The following is a 26,850-nucleotide window of genomic DNA, read 5'->3' as shown; positions in this document are numbered from 1 at the left end:
GGAGATGTTCACCGATGATGACTAGTCCGTCTTACGTGATGATCGGACACGGCCTAGTTGACTCGGATCATGTATCACTTAGATGACTAGAGGGATGTCTATCTAAGTGGGAGTCCATTAAATAATCAGATGAACTTAATTATCATGAACATAGTCAAAAGGTCTTTGCAAATTATGTCATAGCTTACGCTTTAGTTCTACTATTTAAGATATGTTCCTAGAGAAAATTTAGTTGAAAGTTGATAGTAGAAATTGTGCGGACAGGGTCCATAAACTGAGGATTATCCTCATTGCTGCGCAGAAGGCTTATGTCCTTAATGCACCGCTCGGTGTGCTGAACCTCGAGTGTCATCTGTAGATGTTGCGAAACATCTGACATACACGTTTTGATGACTACGTGATAGTTCAGTGCGTAATGTTAACGGTTTAGAATTGTGGCACCAAAGACAATTTTGAAACGCCGCAGAACATATGAGATGTTCCAAAGACTGAAATTGGGATTTCAGACTAGTGCCCATGTCAAGAGGTATGAGACCTCTGACAAGTTTCTTAAGCCTGCAAACTAAGGGAGAAAAGCTCAATCGTTGAGCATGTGCTCAGATTGTCTGAGTACTACAATCGCTTGAATCGAGTTGGAGTTAATCTTCTAGATAAGATAGTGATGGTTCTCCATAGTCACTGCCACCAAGCTATTAGAGCTTCGTGATGAACTATAACATATCAGGGATAGACATGATGATCCTTGAGCAACTCGTGATGTTTGACACCGCGAAAGTAGAAATCAAGTAGGAGCATCAATTGTTGATGGTTAGTAAAACCACTAGTTTCAAGAAGGGCAAGGGAAAGAAGGGATACTTCATGAAACGACAAATCAGTTGCTGCTCTAGTGAAGAAACCCAAGGATGAACCCAAATCCGAGACTAAGTGCTTCTGTAATGAGGGGAACGGTCACTGAAGTAGAACTACCCTAGATACTTGGTAGATGAGAAGGCTGGCAAGGTCAACAAAAGTATATTTGATATATGTGTTATTGATGTGTACCTTACTAGTACTCCTAGTAGCACATGAGTATTAGATACCGGTTCAGTTGCTAACATTGGTAACTCGAAACAAAAGCTACGGAATAAACGGAGACTAGCTAAGGGTGAGGTGATGATGTGTGTTGAAATGTTTCCAAGGATGATATGATCACCATCGCACGCTCCCTCTACCTTCGGGATTAGTATTGAACCTAGATAAATGTTGTTTGCTTTGGTGTTTGCATTGAGCATAAACATGATTGGATTATGTTTATCGCAATACGGTTATTCATTTAAGGAGAATAATTGTTACTCTGTTTATTTGAATAATACCTTCAATGGTCTTGCACCTAAAACGAATGGCTTATTGAATCTCGATCGTAATGATACACATGTTCATGCCAAAAGATATAAGATAGTAATGATAGTACCACATACTTGTGGCACTGCCATTTGAGTCATATTGGTATAAAAGGCATGAAGAAGCTCCATGTTGATGGATCTTTGGACTCATTCGTTTTTGAAAAAATTGAGACATGCGAACCATGTCTATTGGTAGATATGCATGAAGAAACTCCATGCAGATGGATCGTTTGGACTCACTTGATTTTGAATCACTTGAGACATGCAAATCATACCACATGGGCAAGATGACTGAAAGGCCTCGTTTTCAGTAAGATGAAACAAGAAAGCAACTTGTTGGAAGTAATACATTTTGATGTGTGCAGTCCAATGAGTGCTGAGGCACGCAGTGGATATCATTATGTTCTTACTTCACAGATGATTTGAGTAGATGCTAAGTATATTTACTTGATGAAACACAAGTCTGAATTATTGAAAGGTTTAAGTAGTTTCAGAGTGAAGTTGAAGATCGTCGTGACAAGAGGATAAAATGTCTATGATATGATCATATAGATGAACTAGATGATACCCCGCATGTTGTTGCGGGAATATTTGCAATACATTTCGATGATATGTGATTTCTATGGAACGTGAATAGTGATACTACGAAAACTAAAATTGCAAATCCTATGCTTTATTGTGTTTGATTAATGTATTGTAAAATATCTAATATATGTTTGCATGTTGAGGTGGACATTTTCATGTGCATGAATGCATGTTGTGGTGGGCCTTTTGCCATGCATATTGCTTGATGATGTGGCATGCTTGCATGTTGAGAGAAATATGTTAGTGGGGGCTAGCTATTTAGATATAGAAGATATCTGAGTTACGAGTTTGGCACACAATTAAGACATTGTGGAAATTGTTTCACAACTAATATCACCTGGAACACCATAGTGTGATTGTGTGTCCGAACATCATAACTGCACCCTATTGGATATGATGCATACCATGATGTCTCCTATCAAATTACCACTATCATTTATGGGTTAGGCATTAGAGACAACCACATTCACTTTAAATAGGGCACCACGCAATTCCGTTGAGACGACACCGTATGAACTATGGTTTAGAGAAACCTAAGCTGTCGTTTCTTAAAAGTTTGGGGCTGCGACGCTTATGTGAAAAAGTTTCAGGCTGATAAGCTCGAACCCAAAGCGGATAAATGCATCTTCATAGAATACCCAAAACAGTTGGCTATGCCTCCTATTTCAGATCTGGAAGCAAAAGTGATTGTTTCTAGAAACGGGTCCTTTCTCGAGGAAAAGTTTCTCTCGAAAGAATTAGTGGGAGGATGGTGGAGACTTGATGAGGTAATTAGCATACGGTACATTTTCCGAGGAAACAACCTCAAGTTCATAGTATCAATTCTATCGAAAAAAATTCATCGATTATATTTGGAGGCTTTGAATTTCCTCTTCCTACTGTCAAGAAGAAATATGATATACTTATTATTGGGGATGTGCATATCCCTGTTGAGGTAACCTATTGTTATTCGAAATTTCTCCGGTTTCATGTTAATCGGAATGAGTTTGTTAACAAGACTTGATCAACCTTGTTAGTGGATTCCTTTTGACGAGCATGAGATGGATGAAACTAGAAGCACAACCTTCTGTACCATCTTTATACTTTCTGTTATTTAGTTGAAATAAAGTAAAAAATAGTATTTTTCTGTCTGTTTCCTGATTTATCCGTGCAATATAAAAATGTCCCGAAAATAAAAGTCCTCAGAATGACATGCCAATTTAATATGATTTTTTCGGAAATATTTGAGGATTTATGGAACAAAGAACACACCAGGGGGCCAACCACCTTGCCACGAGGGTGGAGAGCGCGCCCCCTGCCTCGTGGGCCCACGGTGGCCCTCCTCCACTTATTCCTGCACCCATCCTCTTCTTCCTCCCACAAACACGAAAAACCAACTCAAGCACGAGTTCCAGCCCTCTTTGCTGCCATTTTCGATCACCTTGCTCAAAGCACCTCTCACAAAACTGCTTGGAGAGATTGTTCCTTGGTATGTGACTCCTCCATTGGTCCAATTAGTTTTTGTTCTAGTGCTTTATTCATTGCAAATTTTTGCTGCTTAGGTGACCCTGTTCTTGAGCTTGCATGTCAAATTTATATGGTCAAAAGTAGTTTTGATGCATTATATAGGCCCTATGCACTTGTAGGAGTGGTTGCTATCAATATTATTGAGTTTGGTTTACTTTTATTTTGAAGTTACTAAAAAAATTCAGAATTTTTCAGAGAAAGAAAAATGATTAGGAAGATGTTCCAAGGTGGTTCTTCAAAGAAGTAAGGACCCAGGCTTGCAATGCGTGATGCTGACGAAGAGCCACCAAGAGACGCTCTAGTGCGTCCTTGCGAGTGGCCTTCTGAAAATTTTATGGATCGGGCGGGAATAAAAGAAGAATTCAATGCATATTTGCGTAACGCTGATCTTGTGAGCTTCGAGGAAGAGAAGTGCAGTCAGTATCATAACCTCACTAGTTCCTTTGTGAGGAGGTTTGAATTTTCCACTTCACGTAATTCTCCAACTGTCCTGTTTGATCTTTATGATAAATCTTATACCATGGACTTAGAGGATTTTACCACTGCATGCAAACTTCCACAATGGGGTAGTATAAGGGATCCTCGCAAATCTGAATTTAGAGATTTTCTTGCTAATATAACTGTGGGAGAATCTAGAGATATTACACGAGCTACCATAGGGAGCATCCACTTTCCTGCTATACGTTATTTTGTTCTCTTCATAGGTAGATGCGTGAATGGTAAAGATGAGGCATGTCACGTGTGTGTCCCTGACCTCAGTATTCTTAGGAGTGTTGTGTTAAGAGACAAATCATATAATTTGGGAGCCATTGTTGCACGTAGGTTGCATCTTAATAGACTTAATGGAGATTTCTTTGGTGGAATTTATGCAACTCGCGTAGCTAATTTTCTTGGTATAGATGTACGCGAAGATGATATTGAATTACCTCCTGCCTATCTAGATTTTAATGCTATGGTTCACCACCATTTTGTCGAGAGGAATGAATCACCTCTCCAGTACCGACTAATCTTTGACAGACGCCGTGCTGTCCGTATTACTCTCCCTGCTCCTGCTTTCTTTGATTATCAGGCAAGAGGAGGATATACTATTACTAGAGAGGAGGCAGATGAGTACGAGAGGAGGGCGGAGGCCGCTCGTCGCCACACTGCAGCTCAGGAGGCGATAGCCGGTGCATCACAGTACGACCCCAACTATTATTATGGATATTCGCCAGGCCAGTTGTGGCCATAGACCAACTTAGGCCAAAAGCCTAAGCTCGGGGGAGTACGTATTTCCCATCGACATTACATTCATGTTCACACACTCATTGCTAGATGTCGGTGCTCATACTTTTTCATTGTATCATCCATGCTAGTTTATTTCCTTTTATGCTTTCTTCTTGTGTGTGTTAATAAACCTTAAGAAAAACCAAAAAAATTAGTTGTAGCTTTTAATCAGTTTAATTTCCATGCTTGTAGTAGTAATTAAAAAGAAAATCCAAAAAAATTCCATGTTCTTCTTTTGCTTGTTGGGAGCTTTCCCGTGTAAATAGTTTTATTTCTTTTCTTTTCTTTGGGGATCAGTAGGAGAAGACCATGATTAAATTGTTGAAGTGACTCTTATATGCATTATTGTTTATCTGAAAAAAGAGCCCATATTACTTTGTCTTCTCCTATTTATTGAATGTTCGCAGATTCCAGCTTAGTCCAATGCACGTGCACTCTTATTATTATTCACATTGTTCGGTCGTGCAAGTGAAAGGCAATTATGATGATATATGATGGACTGACTGAGATGAGAAAAGATGGTATGAACTTGACCTCTTTTGTTTTTGTAAATATGATGAGTTCATCGTTCTTGATTCAGCTTGTTATGAATAAACATGTTTGCAATGACAATTAGAGATCATAGTTGCTTGTGTCATGCTTGATTAGCTATGAGTTATAATGGTTTACCTTGCGTGCCAACATGCTATTGAGATGGTTATGATGTGGTATGATGGGGTGGTATCCTCCTTTGAATGATTTAAGTGACTTGACTTGGCACATGTTCACGCATGTAGTTGAAACAAATCAACATAGCCTTCACGATATTTATGTTCATGGTGGATTATATCCTACTCATGCTTGCATCCAATGTTTATTAATTTTAATGCATGTTCATGACTGTTGTCGCTCTCTAGTTGGTCGTTTCCCAGTCTTTTGCTAGCCTTCACCTGTACTAAGCGGGAATACTGCTTGTGCATCCAATCCCTTAAACCCCAAAGTTATTCCAGATGAGTCCACTATACCTTCCTATATGCGGTATCTACCTGCCGTTCCAAGTAAATTTGTATGTGCCAAACTCTAAACCTTCAAATAATCATCCTGTTTTGTATGCTCGAAAAGCTCATGTATCAACTAGGGTTGCCTGTATCTTCCATGCTAGGCGGGTTATTCTCAAGAGGAGTGGACTCCGCTTGAGGGAGTCCGGGATTAGGGGGTCTCCGGACTGCCGGACTCTATCCTTTGGCCGGACTGCTGGACTATGAAGATACAAGATTGAAGACTTCATCTCATGCTCGTATGGGACTCTACTTGGTGTGGAAGGCAAGCTAGGCAGTACGGATATGGATATCTCCTCCTTTGTAACCGACCTTGTGTAACCCTAGCCCCCTTTGGTGTCTATATAAACCGGAGGGTTTTAGTCCGTAGGACAACATACAATCATACCATAGGCTAGCTTCTAGGGTTTAGCCTCTCCGATCTCGTGGTAGATCAACTCTTGTAATACCCATATCATCAAGAATAAATCAAGCAGGACGTAGGGGTTTACCTCCATCAAGAGGGCCCGGACCCGGGTAAAACATCGTGTCCCCTGCCTCCTGTTACCATCCGCCTTATACGCACAGTTCGGGACCCCCTACCCGAGATCCACCGGTTTTGACACCGACATTGGTGCTTTCATTGAGAGTTCCTCTGTGTCGTCGCCGTTAGGCTTGATGGCTCCTACGATCATCAATAGTGATGCAGTCCAGGGTGAGACTTTTCTCCCCGGACAGATCTTTGTGTTCGGCGGCTTCGCACTACGGGCCAACTCGCTTGGCCATCTGGAACAGATCGAAAGTTACGCCCCTGGCCACCAGGTCATATTTGGAAGCTTAAACTACACGGCCAATATCTGTGAAGACTTGATCTTCGACGGATTCGAGCCTCTGCCTTGTGCGTCACACAGTCACGATGAGTACGATTTAACTCTACCATCGGACAACGTTCAGGAGATCGCACCGGCAACCGCTCCGACCCTCAATTCGGAGACAATTGCGCCGTCCATGGACGGGTAGATGGACCCCGCCACGGAGGCCTTATCCTCAGCGGCGATCGAGCCGAACATCGACCTTACCCTGCACGAGAGTCGTGTTGTCAAACTGTCGGATCCTTCTCCGGCCACGGACTCCAAACCGCCTGCGCTCGTTCCTAGCGAATCCGATTGGGTGCCGATCATGGAGTTTACCTCCGCGGATATTTTTCAGCACTCGCCCTTTGGCGACATACTGAACTCATTAAGGTCTCTCTCCTTGTCAGGAGGATCCTGGCCGAACTATGTCCGGTAGGATTGGGATGCGGATGACGAAGAAATTCGCTGCCCACCCACCACCCACTTAGTAGCCACTGTCGACGACTTAACCGACATGCTCGACTTCGACTCCGAAGACATCGACGGTATGGACGATGATGCGGGAGACGAAGAGAAACCACTGCCCACAGGGCACTGGACAGCCACCTCATCATACGATATATACATGATGGACACACCCAAAGAAGGCAATGGCGACGAGACATCGGAGGATGACCTCTCCAAGAAGCAACCCAAGCGACGACGTCAGCGGCGCCGTTCTAAGTCCCGCCAAAGCAAAAGTGATGATACCGGCACAGGAGATAATAACACTCTGGATAGTGCCAAAGATGGCAACAATCCCCTCCAGCACGATTTAGGGCAGGAGGATGGAGAAGCTAGCCCTCCATAAGGAGCGGCAGACGAAGAGGCGGAGGATGATAATTACATGCCTCCCTCCGAAGACGAGGCAAGCCTCGGCGATGATGAATTCGTCGTGCCAGAGGATCCCGTCGAACAAGAGCACTTCAAGCGCCGGCTTATAGCCACGACAAATAGCCTTAAGAAAAAGTAGCAGCAGCTTCAAGCTGATCAAGATCTGCTAGCTGACAGATGGACTGAAGTCCTTGCGGCCGAGGAATATAAACTCGAACGCCCCTCCAAGAGTTACCCAAAATGCAGGTTGCTACCCCGACTGGAGGATGAAGCGTATGACGCGGCTGATCGGCCACCTCGTGGCCGTGACAGAGAGGCATTCCAGCCAAAAGCTCAGCCTGTACCCCGACGCCATTCAAATAAAAAGGCATGGGGAACTACGCTAGACCTGCGAGACGTATTGGAGGACAAAGCAAAACATGCAAGATTGATCTACGGATCACGAGGGCGCGCCACTATGCGAGACGATAATCGTCACGCCGGATACAGTAAAAGTAAATCCGACCAGGCCGAGCACAGCGGGCAAGACTCATTGGAGCTGCGTCGCGATATAGCCCAGTACAGAGGTGCCGCACACCCCTTATGCTTCACAGACGAAGTAATGGATCATCAAATCCCAGAGGGTTTCAAACCCGTAAATATATAATCATACGACGGCACAACAGATCCTACGGTATGGATCGAGGATTTCCTCCTGCATATCCACATGACACGCGGTGATGATCTACACGCCATTAAATACCTCCCACTCAAACTCAAAGGACCAGCTCGGCATTGTCTCAATAGCTTGCCAGCAGAGTCCATTGGCTGTTGGGAAGATCTGAAAGCCGCATTCCTCGACAACTTTCAGGGCATTTATGTGCAACCACCAGATGCCGATGACTTGAGCCACATAATCCAGCAGCCAAAGGAATCGGCCAGGCAATTCTGGACACGGTTCCTAACAAAGAAAAATCAAATCATCGACTGTCCGGATGCAGAGGCCCTAGTAGCTTTCAAGCACAACATCTACGACGAGTGGCTAGCCCGGCACCTTGGTCAGGAAAAGCCGAAATCTATGGCAGCCCTCACGACACTCATGACCCGCTTTTGTGCGGGAGAAGACAGCTGGCTGGCTCGCAGTAATAACATATCAAAGAACCATGGTACTTCGGATACCAAGGACGGCAATAGCAGGTCACGTCGCAACAAACATAAGCGCCGCATTAACAGCGACAATACCAAGGATACGACAGTCAATGCCGGATTCAAAGGCTCTAAACCCGATCAGCGGAAAAAGCCATTCAAAAGAAGCACTCCGGGCCCGTCCAGTTTGGACCGTATACTCGATCGCTCGTGTCAAATACACGGTACCCCTGACAAGCTAGCCAACCACACCAACAGGGATTGTTGGGTGTTCAAGCAGGCCGGCAAGTTAAATGCCGAAAACAAAGACAAGGGGCCACATAGCGATGACGAGGAAGAGCCCTGGCAGCCGAACACCGGAGGACAGAAGAGGTTCCCCCCACAAGTGTGGACGGTGAACATGATATGTGCAACCCACATCCCCAAGAGGGAGCAAAAGCGTGCGCTCAGGGACGTATATGCGTTGGAGCCAGTCGCCCCAAAGTTTAACCCATGGTCCTCCTGTCCGATCACCTTCAATCGCAGGGACCACCCCACTAGTATCCGTCATGGCGGATTTGCTGCACTGGTCCTAGACCCAATCATTGACGGATTTCACCTCACTCGAGTCCTTATGGACGGCGGCAGCAGTCTGAACCTGCTTTACCAGGACACAGTGCGCAAAATGGGTATAGACCACTCAAGGATCAAACCCACAAAAACGACCTTTAAAGGCGTCATACCAGGTGTAGGGCCCATTGCACAGGCTCAGTCACACTGGAAGTAGTCTTCGGATCCCCGGATAACTTCCGAAGCAAAGAGTTAATCTTTGATATAGTCCCGTTCCGCAGTGGTTATCATGCACTGCTCGGGCGAACCGCATTTGCGAGATTCAATGCGGTACCACATTATGCTTACCTCAAGCTCAAGATGCCAGGACCTCGGGGGGTCATTACAGTTAATGGAAACACAGAGCGCTCTCTCCGAACGGAGGAGCACACTGCGGCCCTCGCAGCGGAAGCGCAAAGCAGCCTCTGAAGGCAATGCACTAGTTCGGCGTTTAAGGACCCGAACACCTTCAAGCGCGCTCGGAGTAATCGGCAACAGGACCGCCTGGCACGTTCCGAGCTTGCATAGCAATGCGGCCCCACCCCGGCCCAAGCCAAACGGCGAAACTCGTGCCACGCGTACATAATTACGCATTAAAAATACCATGGGCACAGGTAGGGAGGGCACGACTACAGCATGCTCCAAGACGCGGCTTAACCGCACTAGGGGCTTCCCGCTTTATTATTTTTCTCTTTTCAGGACTTTAATCTCTGGAAACCCTGTCCGGCAGCATGACTGCTGAACAAATGATGCAACAACCCAGGAGACAGAAAGCTACGTCACACCACGGAATTCCCAGGTGGATTACGATAACGAGTGACATATTTAATTTAATACTATTCCTCAGCTTGCCCTTGGAGGGGACATAGTCCTACTTTTTGCTTATCGCACTACCTGTATCATTCTGCTTAAAGGCACCTTCTTGAATAAAAAATGCACAACATTAAGACTATTATTGCATTCTTCTTTATATATATATGTTCGTTCATGACATCCAACACCCGTACACTCTGGTACGACCAATACGCTAGGGGCTTAAGCATACCCCATAATACGGCGTGAGAAGTTCGAACACTTTCGACAGTGCGGCACCCCGAACTTATAGCATTATATGCATCAGCTCCGAATCATGTCTTGAGTCAATAGTTGGGTTTGCCCAGCTCCCATGTTTTGGTACCTTACGTTCCGCTATATCTGCTAAGGTAGTACTGGGAGAGCTACTGCGATTGTGCCCCGGTTCTGCTGGGCTAAGCACCTCAGTAGAGAAAGCTAAAACTGACTGTCATGATAAGGCGAGAGACTGGTCGTTGTTCGAGAGGTTTCGAGTCCCTAAAGACTTATGCCGCTTAGAGCGAGGAGTCGGCCCTGTCCGGCTTAAGGCGTGTATCGCGCCCCGAATTCGGCCTTCCGAACACTAGGGGCTTCGCCTAAATTTAAAATTATAGAATTCTATGGCTAAGTGAGAGTGATAACGCATTATAGTCCGATTGCCTTGTTCGTTGTGCTGAGCACCTCCCTCGAAGGACCCAAAAATGGGAACAAGAGTGCTCAGGTTTATCCCGAACACCCTAGCACTCGTGGCATGGGGGCAGAAGCCGACGACTAGCCATCTCTCAGATTTGATAAACAGCCGAACAGAAGGTAATATTTTAAATTCAAACAAGCGTTGCATAGCGCATATGAACAAGTTTTCATGAATACAGGATCACACGAGCAAGTTTACTCAAATATTACATCTTTCGTACACTCGTCTGCTACGAGACGGGCACCCTTCAGGACACCCTCATAGTACATCTCGGGGTGGCGATGCTCCTTGCCCTCTGGCGGCCCTTCCTTGATCAGCTTCACGGCGTCCAGCTTGGCCCATTGCACCTTCACACGGGCAAAAGCCCGGCGTGCACCTTCGATGCAGACGGACCGCTTGATGACTTCCAGCCGTGGGCAGGCATCCACAAGCCACCTCACCAGACCGAAGTAGCTGTTGGGAAGGGCGTCGCCAGGCCACATCCGGACTATAAAGCCCTTCATGGCCTGTTTGGCCGCCTTATGTAGCTCGACCAGCTGCTTTAGCTGGTCGCTCATAGGCACTGGGTGTTCGGTCCCAGTATACTGAGACCAGAACAGCTTCTCCGTGGAGCTTCCCTCCTCAACCCAGTAAAATTTCGCGGCATCCGACATGCTGCGAGGCAAATTTGCGAATGCTCCTGGAGAGCTCCAGATTCGGGTAAGTAACAAGTAATTTACTTTTACATGCTTGCTTTGCATATAGAATGCCTTACCCGCCGCTATCTTCTTCATCGCATCAATCTCCTGGAGGGCCTTTTGGGCTTCGGCCTTGGCATTCTTTGCGATCTCAAGGGCCGTGGCAAGCTTGGACTCTCGCGTCTTCAAGTCAAGCTCCAACGCCTCGTGCTTCGTCACGAGAGCGTGGAGGTCTTGCTGCACCTCGCCCACCCGTGCCTCATGCCTTTCCCGCTCGGTGCACTCCTTGGCCGCTTTGTTCTCAGCCTCGGATAGTGCTTGCTTCAGGGTCGCCACCTCGGTCGTGGCCCCTGGCAAATTTACGATAATCCTGTCATTTTGCAATCGCATTCTTTTTATATCCATAGACTAGGTACTACTTATCTTTGTTCTCCTCGAGCTGCCTCTTGGCAAGGCCGAGCTCTTCCTTGGACTCTTTGAGGTCCTACTTCAGTGCGGCGACCTCCGCAGTCAGTGCGGCAGAGGCCAGCAGCGAAGCCTGCATACGCATATAGACATACTTATATTAGACTCCTGTGATATTGTTTGATCCTCTGTACGGCTTTTCTTTGTGAACACCGAACAGAGCATCAGGGGCTACTGTCTATGCGGTAATATTTTCCCTATATTTCAAAAACTTACCTCAAAGCCTGTTAGAATGCTGGCAAAGGCTTCAGTCAGTCCGCTCTTGACGGACTGAACCTTCTGGACCACTGCACTCATAATAGTGCAGTGCTCTTCGTCGATGGAAGCGCTCCTAGTAGATTGACCGGTGCCTCTGGATGGACAGAGGTCACCGGCACAGGCGTCTTGCCCCTCTTGGAAGGAGGCAGCCTGCCTGAGTCCGGAACCACCAGAGGTTCCGGCGCGGTGTTCGGCTAAGGGCCGAACTCAGAGCCCTCGGGAGCCTTGCTCCCTCTGCTCTCGGAGTCCGGAAGGTCGCCTTGAGGTACCTCCGAAACTGTCTCCCCTCGACCCGGTGCTTCTTGAGACAACACCTCGGCGTTGTCCGTAGGGCAAGGGGAGGTGGCGGTCGGAAGTGGATCGCTATCCATAGTCGACGAGTCCAGGAGCCGTCCGACGAGGATATGTCGATACGGGTTCGTGGCGGTCTGCATAATCATAATTCGGCGTTAGGAGAAGCAGTGCGACAAAGGTATGCCATGAGTTACTCTGGTATCCGAATACTTACGACTTTGCCAGGGGCTTGGCCCTGAGCAGCCACTCGTCTTCGCCTTCGGCGGCAGTGGTGGAGTAGTCCGGAAGGAGAGTCCTTCCCTTCTTGGACCCTCCGGCCTCCCAGCAGGGGCGGCCTTCCTTTTCTTGTCTCCCCCGACTGAAGGGGGAGCATCTTCATCTTCCTCCTTGTCTCCAGGGGAGGAGTGCGTAGCGGAGTTATCGGACGATGAGTCCGATAACACCTGGCGCCGGGAACTCTTTTGGGTTCCCTTGGCCTTCTTGGTCTTCTCCGGCACCTGGTAAGGTGCCGGAGTCAGCATCTCCGTCAGGCGAGCATCCGCAGTGTCTTCGGGCAGAGGGGCCGGACAGTTAATCTGCCCCGACGTCTCCACCCAGTCCTGTCAAAGGAATGGAGCTCATACCCCGCACATGGTTAATCAAGGGGAAATAAATATCCTACCGGATGTATAGAACTCACCGAATGCGCTCGGCGCTTCACGCTTAGCCCGCGGTCCTCGGTGAGAGAGGGAGGGACCTCGGCGCCCTTGAACATCACCCTCCAGACGTCCTTGTGCGTCGTGTCAAAGAGCTCGCTCAGAGTTTGGTGCCGGGCCGAGTCGAACTCCCACAATTTAAAATCCTGTTGTTGACACGGGAGGATCCGGAGGATGAGCATGACCTGGACTATGTTGGCAAGCTTGAGTTTCTTGCTTGCCATGTTCCGGATACATTTTTGGAGTCTGTCCAGCTCCACAGATGAACCCCACGACAAGCCCTTCTCTTTCCAGGAAGTGAGCCATGTAGGGAATCCAGATCGAAACTCGGGGCCGCCGCCCAGTTGCTGTCGCGCGGCTCGGTGATGTAGAACCAGGCCGATTGCCACCCCTTTATGGTCTCCACGAAGGAGCCTTCGAGCCATATAACATTGGGCATCTTGCCCACCATGGCTCCGCCGCATTCTGCTTGTTGGCCACCCACCACCTTCGGCTTGATATTGAAGGTCTTCATCCATAGACCGAAGTGGGGGCGGATGCGGAGAAAGGCCTCACAGACGACGATGAACGCCGAAATGTTGAGGATGAAGTTCGGGGCCAGATCATGAAAGTCCAGCCCATAGTAGAACATGAGACCGCAGACGAATGGATGAAGGGGAAACCCCAGTCCGCGAAGGAAGTGGTGGAGGAAAACTACCCTCTCATGAGGTTCCGGGGTAGGGACGATCTGCCCCGCAACGGGTAGCCGATGCGCGATATTTGCGGCTAAGTATCCGGCTCCGCGCAACTTTTTGATGTGTTCCTCCATAACGGAGGAAGTCATCCACTTGCCTCCCGCTCCGGACATGTTTGGAGAAGGTTGAGGAGAAAGATGTGGACTTGGGCGTTGGGGCTCGAGTGCGCGAGAATGGATGAGCAAGGAGGAAGAAGGCGTGGGTAGAAAAAGGTTAAACCTTATCCCTTTATAAGGGCGGCCGAAACTATGCGCCCCCACTAGCCTGGTAAAACTTGCTTATCCCCCAAGCGCCGTAATCGATGGCGCGGTTGGGTTACCCACGCCCATATTGATGAGAATCCCGTAATAAGGGGAACACGATCTCTGCTTTGACAAGACGTGTCAAGAATCTGCCTCGCGTTATGTGCGGGGCTAGTTAAAGGAAACAGTTCGAATAATCACCGGGCCATGACATAATGTCGTGTTGCCAAAACGCGTCAGCAGATCAGATTTTTGGAAATATTATTCTCTGTACGGTGGTATGTGGAACTTATTTTGCAGGGTCGGACACTATCCTTTATTTGAACTATTCTGTGGTATATCCGGAGGAGGAACCCGCCTTGCAATGCCGAAGACAACACTGCGCGCCGGACTCGTCGTTATTGAAGCCTGGTTCAGGGGCTACTGAGGGAGTCCGGGATTAGGGGGTCTCCGGACTGCCGGACTCTATCCTTTGGCCGGACTGTTGGACTATGAAGATACAAGATTGAAGACTTTGTCTTGTGCCCGGATGGGACTCTACTTGGCGTGGAAGGCAAGCTAGGCAGTACAGATATGGATATCTCCTCCTTTGTAACCGACCTTGTGTAACCCTAGCCCCCTCCGGTGTCTATATAAACCGGAGGGTTTTAGTCCGTAGGACAACATACAATCATACCATAGGCTAGCTTCTAGGGTTTAGCCTCTCTGATCTCGTGGTAGATCAACTCTTGTAATACCCATATCATCAAGAATAAATCAAGCAGGGCGTAGGGTTTTACCTCCATCAAGAGGGCCCGAACCTGGGTAAAACATCATGTCCCCTGCCTCCTGTTACCATCCGCCTTAGACACACAGTTCGGGACCCCCTACCCGAGATCCGCCGGTTTTGACACCGACACCGCTCCTCACTCACGAGAAAATGGCTGGTCACCGGGATTCCCAGTCCCATGCTTTATGCAAACTAAATCAAAATAATTGCAAAACAAAACTCCCCCTGGGAGTGTTGTTAGTTGGAGGCACTCGTTGTTTCGAGCAAGCCATGGATTGATGTTTGTTGGTGGAGGGGGAGTATAAACTTTACCATTCTGTTTGGGAACCGCCTATAATGTGTGTAGCATGGAAGATATCGCCATCTCTTGGTTGTTATGTTGACAAAGAAAGTATACCGCTCAAAATGTTAATTATCTCTATTTCAAAACCGAGCTCTGGCACCTCTACAAATCCCTGCTTCCCTCTGTGAAGGGCCTATCTATTTACTTTTATGTTGAGTCATCACCCTCTTATTAAAAGCACTAGTTGGAGAGCGCAGCTGTCATTTGCATTCATCACTGTTCATTTATATTGGGTGTGACTATGATTGGATCTCTTTTACCATGAATTACAATGTCTAGTCAGTCCTTGATCTTTAAAGGTGCTCTGCATTTATGTTTTGCGGTCTCAGAAAGGGCTAGCGAGATACCATCTTGTTATATCATATTATGATTGTTTTGATAAAGTGTTGTCATCCGAGATTTATTATTATGGCTTGCTAGTTGATTATGCTATTGATATGGGTAATCATGAGACCTGAGAATTATTGCAAATGTGGTTAGTTATAATCTTTGCTGAAAACTTGAATGCTAGCTTGACATATTTATAACAACAAGAGCAAACAGAGTTTGTAAAAGTTTTTCTTTATTTCTTTCAGTTTGTCAACTGATTTGCTTGAGGACAATCAAGGGTTTAAGCTTGGGGGAGTTGATACGTCTCCGTCGTATCTACTTTTCCAAACACTTTTTCCCTTGTTTTGGACTCCAACTTGTATGATTTGAATGGAACTAACCCGGACTGACGCTGTTTTCAGCAGAACTGCCATGATGTTGTTTTATGTGCATAAAACAAAAGTTCTCGGAATGACCTGAAACTCCACGGAATATCTTACAATAAATAATAAAAAATACTCGCCAAAGATGAAGACCAGGGGCCCACACCCTGTCCATGAGGGTGGGGGGTGCCCCCCCTAGGGCGCGCCCCCTACCTCGTGGGCCCCCTGGAGACCTCCCGACTCCAACTCCAACTCTATATATCTGCTTTCGGGGAGAAAAAATAGGAGAGAAGATTTCATCGTGTTTTACGACACGGAGCCGCCGCCAAGCCCTAAAACCTCTCGGGAGGGCTGATCTGGAGTCCGTTCGGGGCTCCGGAGAGGGGGATTCGTCGTCGTCGTCATCATCAACCATCCTCCATCACCAATTTCATGATGCTCATCGCTGTGCGTGAGTAATTCCATCGTAGGCTTGCTGGACGGTGATGGGTTAGATGAGATTTACCATGTAATCGAGTTAGTTTTGTTAGGGTTTGATCCCTAGTATCCACTATGTTCTGAGATTGATGTTGCTATGACTTTGCTATGCTTAATGCTTGTCACTAGGGCCGGAGTGCCATGATTTCAGATCTGAACCTATTATGTTTTCATCAATATATGAGTGTTCTTGATCCTATCTTGCAGGTCTATAGTCACCTATTATGTGTTATGACCCGTTAACCCCGAAGTGACAATAATCGGGATACTTACCGGTGATGACCGTAGTTTGAGGAGTTCATGTATTCACTATGTGCTAATGCTTTGTCCGGTTCTCTATTAAAAGGAGGCCTTAATATCCCTTAGTTTCCATTAGGACCCCGCTGCCACGGGAGGGTAGGACAAAAGATGTCATGCAAGTTCTTTTCCATAAGCACGTATGACTATATTCGGAATACATGCCTACATTACATTGATGAATTGGAGCTAGTTCTGTGTCACCCTATGTTATGACTGTTACATGATGAACCGCATCCGGCATAATTATCCATCATTGATCCGATGCCTACGAATTTTCTATATACTGGTTTACGCTTATTTACTTTCCCATTGCTATTGTTACAATCACTACAAAATACCAAAAACATTACTTTGCTTTCGTTACTCTTTTGTTACCGTTACCATCACTATCATATTACTTTGCTACTAAACATTTTTCTGCAGATACTAAGTTTCCAGGTGTGGTTGAATTGACAACTCAGCTGCTAATACTTGAGAATATTCTTTGGCTCCCCTTGTGTCGAATCAATAAATTTGGGTTGAATACTCTACCCTCGAAAGCTGTTGCGATCCCCTATACTTGTGGGTTATCAAATAGCTCCAAGTAGCGCGTGGTAGCTGCATCTACAAGATGATATAGAGATTTGTAAATCACACACGGATCTAAAAGGTTCAGACCCATTGACTAATAACCTCTCTCACAAGCGAGATATGAACAAACCCCATGGGTGTTGGATTCATTACAATCACATAGTGATGTGAACTAGATTATTGACTCTAGTGCAAGTGGGAGACTGTTGGAAATATGCCCTAGAGGCAATAATAAAATGGTTATTATTGTATTTCCTTGTTCATGATAATTGTCTATTGTTCATGCTATGATTGTATTAACTGGAAACCGTAATACATGTGTGAATACATAGACCGTAATATGTCCCTAGTAAGCCTCTAGTTGACTAGCTCGTTGATCAATAGATGGTCGTGGTTTCCTGACCATGGACATTGGATGTCATTGATAACGGGATCACATCATTAGGAGAATGATGTGATGGACAAGACCCAATCCTAAGCGTAGCACAAGATCGTGTAGTTCGTTTGCTAAAGCTTTTCTAATGTCAAGTATCATTTCCTTAGACCATGAGATTGTGCAACTCCCGGATACCGTAGGAATGCTTTGGGTGTACCAAACGTCACAACGTAACTGGGTGGCTATAAAGGTGCACTACAAGTATCTCTGAAAGTGTCTGTTGGGTTGGCACGAATCGAGACTGGAATTTGTCACTCCGTATGATGGAGAGGTATCTCTGGGCCCACTCGGTAATGCATCATCATAATGAGCTCAATGTGACTAAGGAGTTGGTCACGGGATCATGCGTTACGGAACGAGTAAAGAGACTTGCCGGTAACGAGATTGAACGAGGTATGGGGATACCGACGATCGAATCTCGGGCAAGTAACATACCGATAGACAAAGGGAATTGCATACAGGATTGATTGAATCCTTGACATCGTGGTTCATCCGATGAGATCATCGTGGAACATGTGGGAGCCAACATGGGTATCCAAATCCCGCTGTTGGTTATTGGCCGGAGAGGTGTCTCGGTCATGTCTGCATGGTTCCCGAACCCGTAGGGTCTACACACTTAAGGTTCGAGGACGCTAGAGTTGTAATAGGAAATAGTATGTGGTTACCGAAGGTTTTTCGGAGTCTCGGATGAGATCCCGGACGTGACGAGGAACTCCGGAATGGTCCGGAGGTGAAGATCGATATATTGGACGAAGGGTATTGGAGTCCAGAATTGTTCCGGGGGTACCGGGTGACGACCAACGTGTCCGAAAGGGGTTTCGGAGGCCCGACAAGAGTTGGGGGGCCTTATGGGCCAAGGGGAGGGGGCACATCAGCCCACTAAGGGGCTGAGCGCCCCTCCCACCCCATCTCACGTAACCTGGAGAGGTGGGGGCGCCTCCCCTAGGGCAACCACCCCTCCTGGCTTGGGGGGCAAGTTTCCTAGGGGTGAGGGCGCCCAAACCCATCTAGGGTTTCCCCTGTGGCCGCCGCCCCTCCCCTAGGGAACCCTAGGGCGCCTCCTCCACCCCCTTCCCCTATATACAGTGAGGGAGAGAGAGGGCAGCCGCACCCCATCCCCTGGTGCAACCCTCTCCTCCTCCAACTCCTCCTCCGTAGTAGTAGTGCTTAGCGAAGGTCTACTGGAGAACCACGAGCTCCATCGCCACCACGCCGTCGTGCTGCTGGAGTTCTCCCTCAACTTCTCCTCTCCCCTTGCTGGATCAAGAAGGAGGAGACGTCCTCGGGCTGTACGTGTGTTGAACGCGGAGGCGCCGTTGTTCGGCGCTTAGATCGGAATCGACCGCGATCTGAATCGCTACGTATACGACACCACCAACTGCGTTCTTGCAACGCTTCCGCTTAGCGATCTTCAAGGGTATGAAGATGCACTCCCTCTCTCTCGTTTCTAGTATCTCTTAGATTGATCTTGGTGACACGTAGGAAAATTTTGAATTATTGCTACGTTCCTCAACACCCATCGGTTCCCATCCACTACGCCTGGCGGAGTCCAGACTGGCCCCACAAACCAACACTAGTCTTTCATGCGCACTTTATCCTCACTTGTGCGCACCCGAAAGAACTTCTTAATCGGTCACCCATCCCTAAATACTTAACTTGGAGGTTCATTGGAGATGGCTTATGAAAAATAAGATGCGCCTTGTTGATATGAGTAATCTATCATTCCTAATAAGCCAGGATGTCACACTTGACATGGAAGGGCGATACGCCATGGTGGAATATGTTGATTGCGCTCGACGGACGCTTGGTGGTTGCAACATCGCTTAGTATAGTCTAGACGGGGTGAATAGGTCACATGATAAAAATCATTACTCATGGCCCTCGGACAAGTGTGTTTCTTAGAGCCTTTCTAGCCAAAACCTATTTGTACTAAGCGGGAATATTGCTTCTGCATCCATATCTTGAACCAAATCCATCCCACAAGTGTCCATTATATCTATCTATGTGGCTGAAAAGACATTCCACATAAGTTGTCATCGTGGCGCCAAATTTTTGTTGCCAAAGTTCTAAAGATTGGGAAGGGTATTTCAACTCTATTTGTAGTGGTGGCCTATAAAATGAAAAATGTCATACACAAAATCAAAGTTCAAATAAAGTGTTGAGATCCGGTTTGGATAGTAGAAAGTTCCCTTGCCTTTCCCTAAGGAGTGATTCTGGGTTACCGAACCCACGAGAGAATGTGCATTACGACAAAGAGTTTGACAAGTTATTGTTCATCGAACTAAATTTCAGTGTTTTGACCAGACCTTTAACAACCTTTTTGAGTATAAGCACTGATATGAAAATATGGATGGGTATGAGGTCTTACTCTCACAACCTTACATTTGCGCCTGGGATATCATCTTGAAAGACAAATCGCTATGATGTGCTTGCTACGCGATGAAGTGGGGGATGTGTCCCAAATACGTCTTGACCAATGCATGGTCTGCATCAAAAGTCAGTTGTCCAACCCATGGCCCTTATCGTCACGCGTGGTTACCTCAGTTATTAAGAATAAATAGTCGAACAAAAGCATTGGGTGTTAATGACTACACCTCATTCGTCCCTAAGAAATTTCTTTCTACTACCGTACTAACCCTTTCTCCCATTGTTGTTTAGGATAGCGTTCCACAACCTCTTCACTGCTTACCTTCTTCTTGATCGATCTATGGGATCTTGGGTAACTGCAGGGCCTTAGAACGAGAACAAGACAAGAGACAACTCTGTTGCAATCAGACACATGCAAATAATGTCAAATACACGAAGTTGTTCCAATGATCCAGTGCACAGATACACAAAGTTGCAAAGCCTTGCCACAACCCATTGCCTTGCTAAATTACTCACATACGACAATCGGATCGCAAGATGAACTCATTGAAGATGACATAAAGATGGATTATTGATTGATAATATGTCTTACAATAGTTGTCGGATGTGATACACCCATTACAAGTGGAGAGAATGGTTGCGGTGCGGATGATGGCGGCGGCTATGGAGGCGAGATGGGAAATGGTGGCGGCTAGGGTTGGAAGATGGGTCCTGGTTCTCCACTTTGCTAATGGTGCTCTATATTGAGATGTTGGCGTTGACCCACTTATAGAAGTTGGTTAGGTGGACGACCTGGTGTTGATGACGTGTGGTACGAGTGGCAGTACGAGCGGGGCGTGCACATACCATGTATCGTCTTGCGATCTAGATTGATCCTCGTGCCTCCTGCTGATTTGCCTCTTTCACCAAACTTCATTTTTCCTTCCATATGATGATATTCTTTCATGTTTGGGCCATTTCCCCCCGCAAAAACACGCTAAACAAGGGATTTCATGATCTCTCACATTCATTAGTCACTGGTAGCAATATCAAAGTGATTTTCTCATAAATTTTGAGATTATCTGATTTAAACAACCATGTGAAGTGCGTAAAAATAACACTCATTAGTGTCCAGTGGCTAAGCCACTACCCCGTGGGCATGAGGGTCAAAGACCTCATGCGAACAGGGTGTCCAAAGGGTTGCACGCTACCCCATGTGCACGAGGGTCCAGAGGGCTGCCCACTAGCCTATGCGCACGGGGTGACCAGAAGATTTTGGCACACCCCTTAGGCACAATGAGGACAAGGACTTGAATGATAGAGGGCTCCTTTTTGGTGGTAGGTGTAGAAAGGTTAGTGTATGGGTTTTGGGTGTTCCCACACTATCATTCAACGAGCTTCCCCCTCTTGATAGCGTGGTTGTCCTACGACTCAAATAAAATCGAAACATAAGTTTTGAAATGTCGAAAAACCATGCCTTTGATCTTTTTGAAGTGGGGGTCAACCATGTCCTTAATAAACATCCAAGGAACCAATGACCTGAGATAAATCTTAGCAACCGTCATTAGTTACACTAACCATATTGTCATCACACTAAAATACCATCTAGAGATAAATGATCTTTCACCGACACTCAACTTTATGTGACTTTCAGAAACCCAAGGGAGCCCGTCAAAGATGACTCCAACCAATTCAAGATGAAGCGCATGATTTTCCTCAAGCCGAATACAACTGAACTCTTGGCCATCTCGGGGCTACTGATGGTACAACATACCATGGGTGTAACATCAGATGAGAAGTTGACCCACCAGGTCGCCCTCGGGGCCTAGCAGGCCACTGCATGGCCAGGTCTTCTCACTCAGCTGGTAGGCCTACTCTAGAAGGCCCCACCAGCTTGGCGTACAAGGTGAGGCCCAAGATCTAGACAGTCTTAACCGACTAGGACACATGTAAACCCCAGGCCTCGTCTCCCTTCATAAGGTGGGACCACGGCTAGTGTAGACACACCAAATTATAGATTCACTATCTCGATACATCCTATGATACTCCATTGTAACCTCTTCATACAAAGACATCCATACCATCAATCAAAACTAAAAGCACGCGTAACATATTACCTTCAGAAAAGAGGGCCCGAATCTAGGTAAAAACTTTATGTGTATTTTGTTCGGGTACTTTAGGTTATGCGCATCACCATATCAGCTTTAATGCGGGTTTGTACACTGACATGTATTCTAGATAAAAAAGACATGATTCATAATTTTTTATTCTAAAAAGGTCATTACAATAATACTAGTAAACCACAAAATTCAAAATTCAACCTAGGTGTACATGCCTATGAGCAAAAGGATAAAAATCAGAGTGCCCAAGACAAAAAAGAATGGTGGCGTGTGAAATCATCTTTTTTAGATAGCTAACCGCTCGTGCGGTGTAGTGCCTGAAATCACACGTGAATATTCAAACTTAGATTTGCTCCTTTTCAGCTGCGGATGCAGTCTTGACATGAATTTTGTGATATTGTACGTACATACCCAATGACTGTTTGTTTAAGAAAAACATGATTTTTAAGGGGGCTGTTTTCTGGCTGGAAGCACCGTGAGCAATTTATTTTCTTTTGAGCGAGGAAGCACCGTGAGAGCAGAGCACGTCCTGCGACACGAGCACAGCGGCCCAACAAAAACCACACCGAAATCCGGATAACGTTCTTGCCTCCTCCCTCCTCGCTTCGCCACCCCATTCCTCCCCACACCCGTGCTCTCTCCAGGCGCTCCAGCTCCAATGGCGACCACCATCTCCTCTCTAGCGGCCCCTCCCTCCCTCCACCGCCGCTGCTGCCGGAGCCCCGCATCCGCCTCGACCCCCGCCCGCGTGTCATTCCGCGCCGCGCCGCCGGCCGGCGCGGCGGCGCGGGCCAGGCGCCGGGCGGCGGTGAAGGTGCTCGCCTCCTCCGCGGTGATGGAGGCGCCCGAGGAGCTGGCCACGCGGAAGCTCTACGTGGGGAACATCCCCAGGACCGTCACCAACGACGAGCTGTCGGCCATGTTCGCCGCACACGGCACCGTCGTGCGGGCCGAGGTAACGCACTAGTGCAATGTAATGCTGCTCTGGTATCGGCGGCGCGCCCAGTACCCACTCCAAGATCGAATGCGTCATCTGGTCGCGATAACGAATTCTCCAAACATTCTGTTGTTTGCTCACTATACTCAGTATAATATTTAGTCCTTATCATGTTCTTGTTCTTGTTATTTATTTATTTATTTACTTATTTATTAAGGAGATTGAAACCTCCGGCCTCTGCATCATGTCGGTCTAGAATTGGACTACACAAATAACTAGAGCCTGATGTATGCAAACCCTAGGGAGGGATCAACTATCATAGTTTTCCTGCCAATTTTACAAGATAGAAACCACTTAACATGCAAATGGCTATGGTGATGAATTGCTTGCCGGTATTTATCTCACTAAAATGATTGCTTGCCTGATAATTTCACAGGTTATGTATGACAAGTATAGTGGTCGGAGCCGGCGATTCGGGTTTGTCACGATGAGCACGGCGGAGGAGGTCGCTGCTGCCATTGAGAGCCTGAATGACACAGTAAGCTTCATCCCGTCGTTTGTCCGGTCATGCTTATGCACGCAGTGGATGCATGAGTGACGTTTGTTTGTGCTTTGATTGTACCAGGAGGTTGGAGGTAGAAAAATTAAAGTGAATGTGACAGAGAGCTTCTTACCAAACATTGATACATCTGCACCGGAATCGGAACCTTCATTTGTGGACAGCCAGTACAAGGTTTATGTTGGCAATCTTGCAAAGAAAGTGACAACGGAAGTGCTCAAGAACTTCTTCTCTGAAAAAGGGGAGGTCCTCAGTGCCACGGTATCCCGAATTCCGGGAACTCCAAAGTCCAAGGGATATGGTTTTGTCACGTTTTCTTCAGAGGAAGAAGTGGAAGCTGCGGTTTCTACTTTCAATAATGCAGTAAGCTTCTTTTGCACAAAAATGCCACCTGCTAGTGTGCAGTTGTTTCCCAATCACATTACATCACTTGACAGTAAAAAGCAGACTACGGTTTCAAAACTTGATATGCGACAGCTACGGAAATAATAATAATGTTTGAAACACAACCAGGACCAACTTTGCATGTTCAGATGAACTAGATCAAATTCAGACCAAATTATATTTTTTAATGCCTAGACTACTGGTCAAATTTACTTTGATATTTCATCACGTGAATTATCACACCTGAGTTTGCTATTCAAAAAATGTAAGCAACATCTGTTAAAGTGTAGTGGTAGACCGCTCCCAAGCAAACAACCTTTTCTTGTACCCAGTAAACCATTTGGTAGACATGCATGGCTCTTGGGTTATCAACATGAAATTTTGTCCCACAGTATGCCTTGTATGACCCATAATCTAAAACATTTTCCCATGTGTTTTATTGTTCTGCAACTGAATGTGATTTCAGGAATTGGAAGGACAAACCATCCGTGTGAATAGAGCATAGGCATAGCAGAAATTTCGCATTGGAGGCAAGGGGAGAATATCTTGGAGAACACCTGTAGACGAGGGGAAGTTTGAGACTAGATTTTATAACAAAGTTTTAAAGGCCTTTGATGTAATTTCACTCTGGCCCTAAGCATTTTTTTTGTATAATAACAACAAATGGAAGAATTTTGATTGTCAAGCCCGTTGTTCATATGAAGCAGCTGTTGTTTACCAGCATTTCTAAATGATTGCTCATGGGCAGCATGGTTTATTCACTTTGTTGTTGATGTTTCTTTTCTTCACTTGCATCAAATTGTATGCTTTCAGCAAGAGCAAGGCCGTTTTATTTTTCAAGGATACATCCAAAGCTGGACGCATCAGAAACATAGACAGCAAGAACGTTTTGCTGCTCCGAATTCATGATTTAGCTTTTGAATCTGCCTGATGAGATGCTTTCAAATGTGTTCAGCGGGTATCATAGGTTTCACTGAAAATTTGGTATATAAATGTTAGCCTTGACGTTCTGTGAATATTCACAAGTTGATAGCTTCAACCAGTGGAGGGAGTATATGTTTTCTGTCCTTTCTTCTGAAATGCTATAAAAAGACACCTCTCCAAAGGCTATGTAGCATCAAGTTATCGACCAGAGGGGGTGGGGCGTGAACGGGAGATTTTTCTTTTTGACCATTTCTTCGGAAAAACACGCTATCCGAAAAAAATGAGATTGAACAGAACTATGCAAATACTGAACTTAAACAGTCACAAACTTAGAAGCATGCGAGGCAAAACTAATAACTAGAGTCAGAAGCACGCTAGATAGAAGAAATAGAGTAGAAAGCTAATCATAAAGCTAGGCAACGGATAATGGAAAATACTCACACAAGTCTTTGCAACAGCCACAAAGAATGAAGGAAAATTCTTCAACACAGAAGAAAGTACAAAAAGTAAAGGTAGCGGGAAGAAATAGAACCCGTTGCTCGGCGAAGGCACATAGATATGTTATGCCAGTTCAAACAGCTAGAGCTCCGAGAAAACTTAGTCATCGCCTTATTCCCCCTCAGCTCAGGGCTGTGTTTGGTTGGACTTTTGGACCCAGCCTTTGGCTTTTCAAAGCTACTGTATAAGCTAACCAATGGGAGAAACGTGAGAAGCTAAGGCCTTCTTTGGTTTAGAGGAATTTCATAGGAATTCTAGAGAATAGGATTCTTATAGAATTTTTTTCTTTAAAGCCCTTTAGTTCATAGAAATGGATTCCTATTTTTACATAGGATTGGTTCCTATCCTTCACATTTCATAGGAAAATAAAAAAGAGTCTAGACTCAATGGAAAAATTCCTTTTGTGTCAACCAAATGACATCTCGTTTCCTATTCCTACTCATAGGATTTGAGATACATGTTATCTCATTTCCTACAAGATTCCTATTCCTATGATAATCCTATCCTATGAACCAAAAGAGGCCGCAAAAGCTACAGATTCCCGTAGTGTAATTTTCGAAGCAGGTGAACCCCCAACTTCAGCAATGCATTTTTAGCTGCCCCCTGGACGTTGCGTGGTATTTACCCACCTTTGCCACTGGCAAGTCAAAAAATGATTCGTTCTATTTCCTCCGAGCGATGGTCAGCCACGAGAGGAGATCTCATCCTTGCAAAAAAAAAACTGCTCGATCCCCTTCGACCCGAGCGACAGCTAGGGTTCCTACCCAGCGCCGCCGCCGGCGCCGCCCCTCCACAGTCGCGCGCCCAGTCGGCGACACCGCCTCCCGCGGCCGCCGCCCCGCTGCTACCTCCTCTCTCCTCTACTACCCATCGGACCTCCTCCTTCCTCAAGTACATGCATGGACCATCGGACCAGCAAGGGCCGCTGCCCCTCCACTGGCGCGCGCTCCGCCGCTGGCGCTGCCTCCGGCCGCCCCACCGTGACCTCCTCCCTCCATTCAGTAGCTGCTCCCCTTTCCCCCCACATTTTTTCCTCTCTTGGTAGTGATCAAATTCATGTGAAGTGATGAACAGTGCTTGTTTTTTGGAACTCCCCAGTCATCCGGGGCACTAGTAGAAAACAGGGCTTTGGTCCAGGCCGGGTCAGCCCATTAGTCCCGGTTCAGTCCAGAACCGGGACCAATGGGGGCATTGGACCCGGTTTGTGAGACCAGGGGGCCGGCCGGGCCACGTGGGCCATTGGTCCCGGTTCATCTGGACCTTTTGGTCCCGGTTGGTGGGACGAACCGGGACCAATGGGCCTCGCTCCTGGCCCACCACCATTGGTCCCGATTGGTGGCTTGAACCGGGACCAAAGGCTCCCCTTTAGTCCCGGTTCATGCCACCAACCGGGACCAATGAGGTGCCTAT

General features: G+C 46.6%; 1 protein-coding gene across 1 annotated transcript; it reads left to right on the top strand.

The window, feature by feature from the left end:
- Positions 1-22,672: 22,672 nt before the first annotated feature.
- On the top strand, positions 22,673-24,779 carry LOC125509009 (30S ribosomal protein 2, chloroplastic). The gene is made up of 4 exons (XM_048673848.1): positions 22,673-23,093; positions 23,512-23,613; positions 23,701-23,997; positions 24,485-24,779. The coding sequence occupies exons 1-4, from the start codon at positions 22,797-22,799 to the stop codon at positions 24,521-24,523; spliced, it is 735 nt and encodes a 244-aa protein (XP_048529805.1). The 5' UTR covers positions 22,673-22,796; the 3' UTR covers positions 24,524-24,779.
- The last annotated feature ends 2,071 nt before the right edge of the window (positions 24,780-26,850 follow it).

Source organism: Triticum urartu, chromosome 5, assembly GCF_003073215.2.
Source record: "Triticum urartu cultivar G1812 chromosome 5, Tu2.1, whole genome shotgun sequence".
Classification (NCBI taxonomy): domain Eukaryota; kingdom Viridiplantae; phylum Streptophyta; class Magnoliopsida; order Poales; family Poaceae; genus Triticum; species Triticum urartu.
This window is presented reverse-complemented; position numbering and strand designations above follow the sequence as displayed.

Bases quoted from the DNA above. Each gene is read 5' to 3' on its own strand.
- LOC125509009 (XM_048673848.1), top strand. From the start codon at position 22,797: ATGGCGACCACCATCTCCTCTCTAGCGGCCCCTCCCTCCCTCCACCGC. The intron at 23,094-23,511 runs GTAACGCACTAG...ATAATTTCACAG, and splicing joins GCACCGTCGTGCGGGCCGAG to GTTATGTATGACAAGTATAG. The intron at 23,614-23,700 runs GTAAGCTTCATC...TGATTGTACCAG, and splicing joins TTGAGAGCCTGAATGACACA to GAGGTTGGAGGTAGAAAAAT.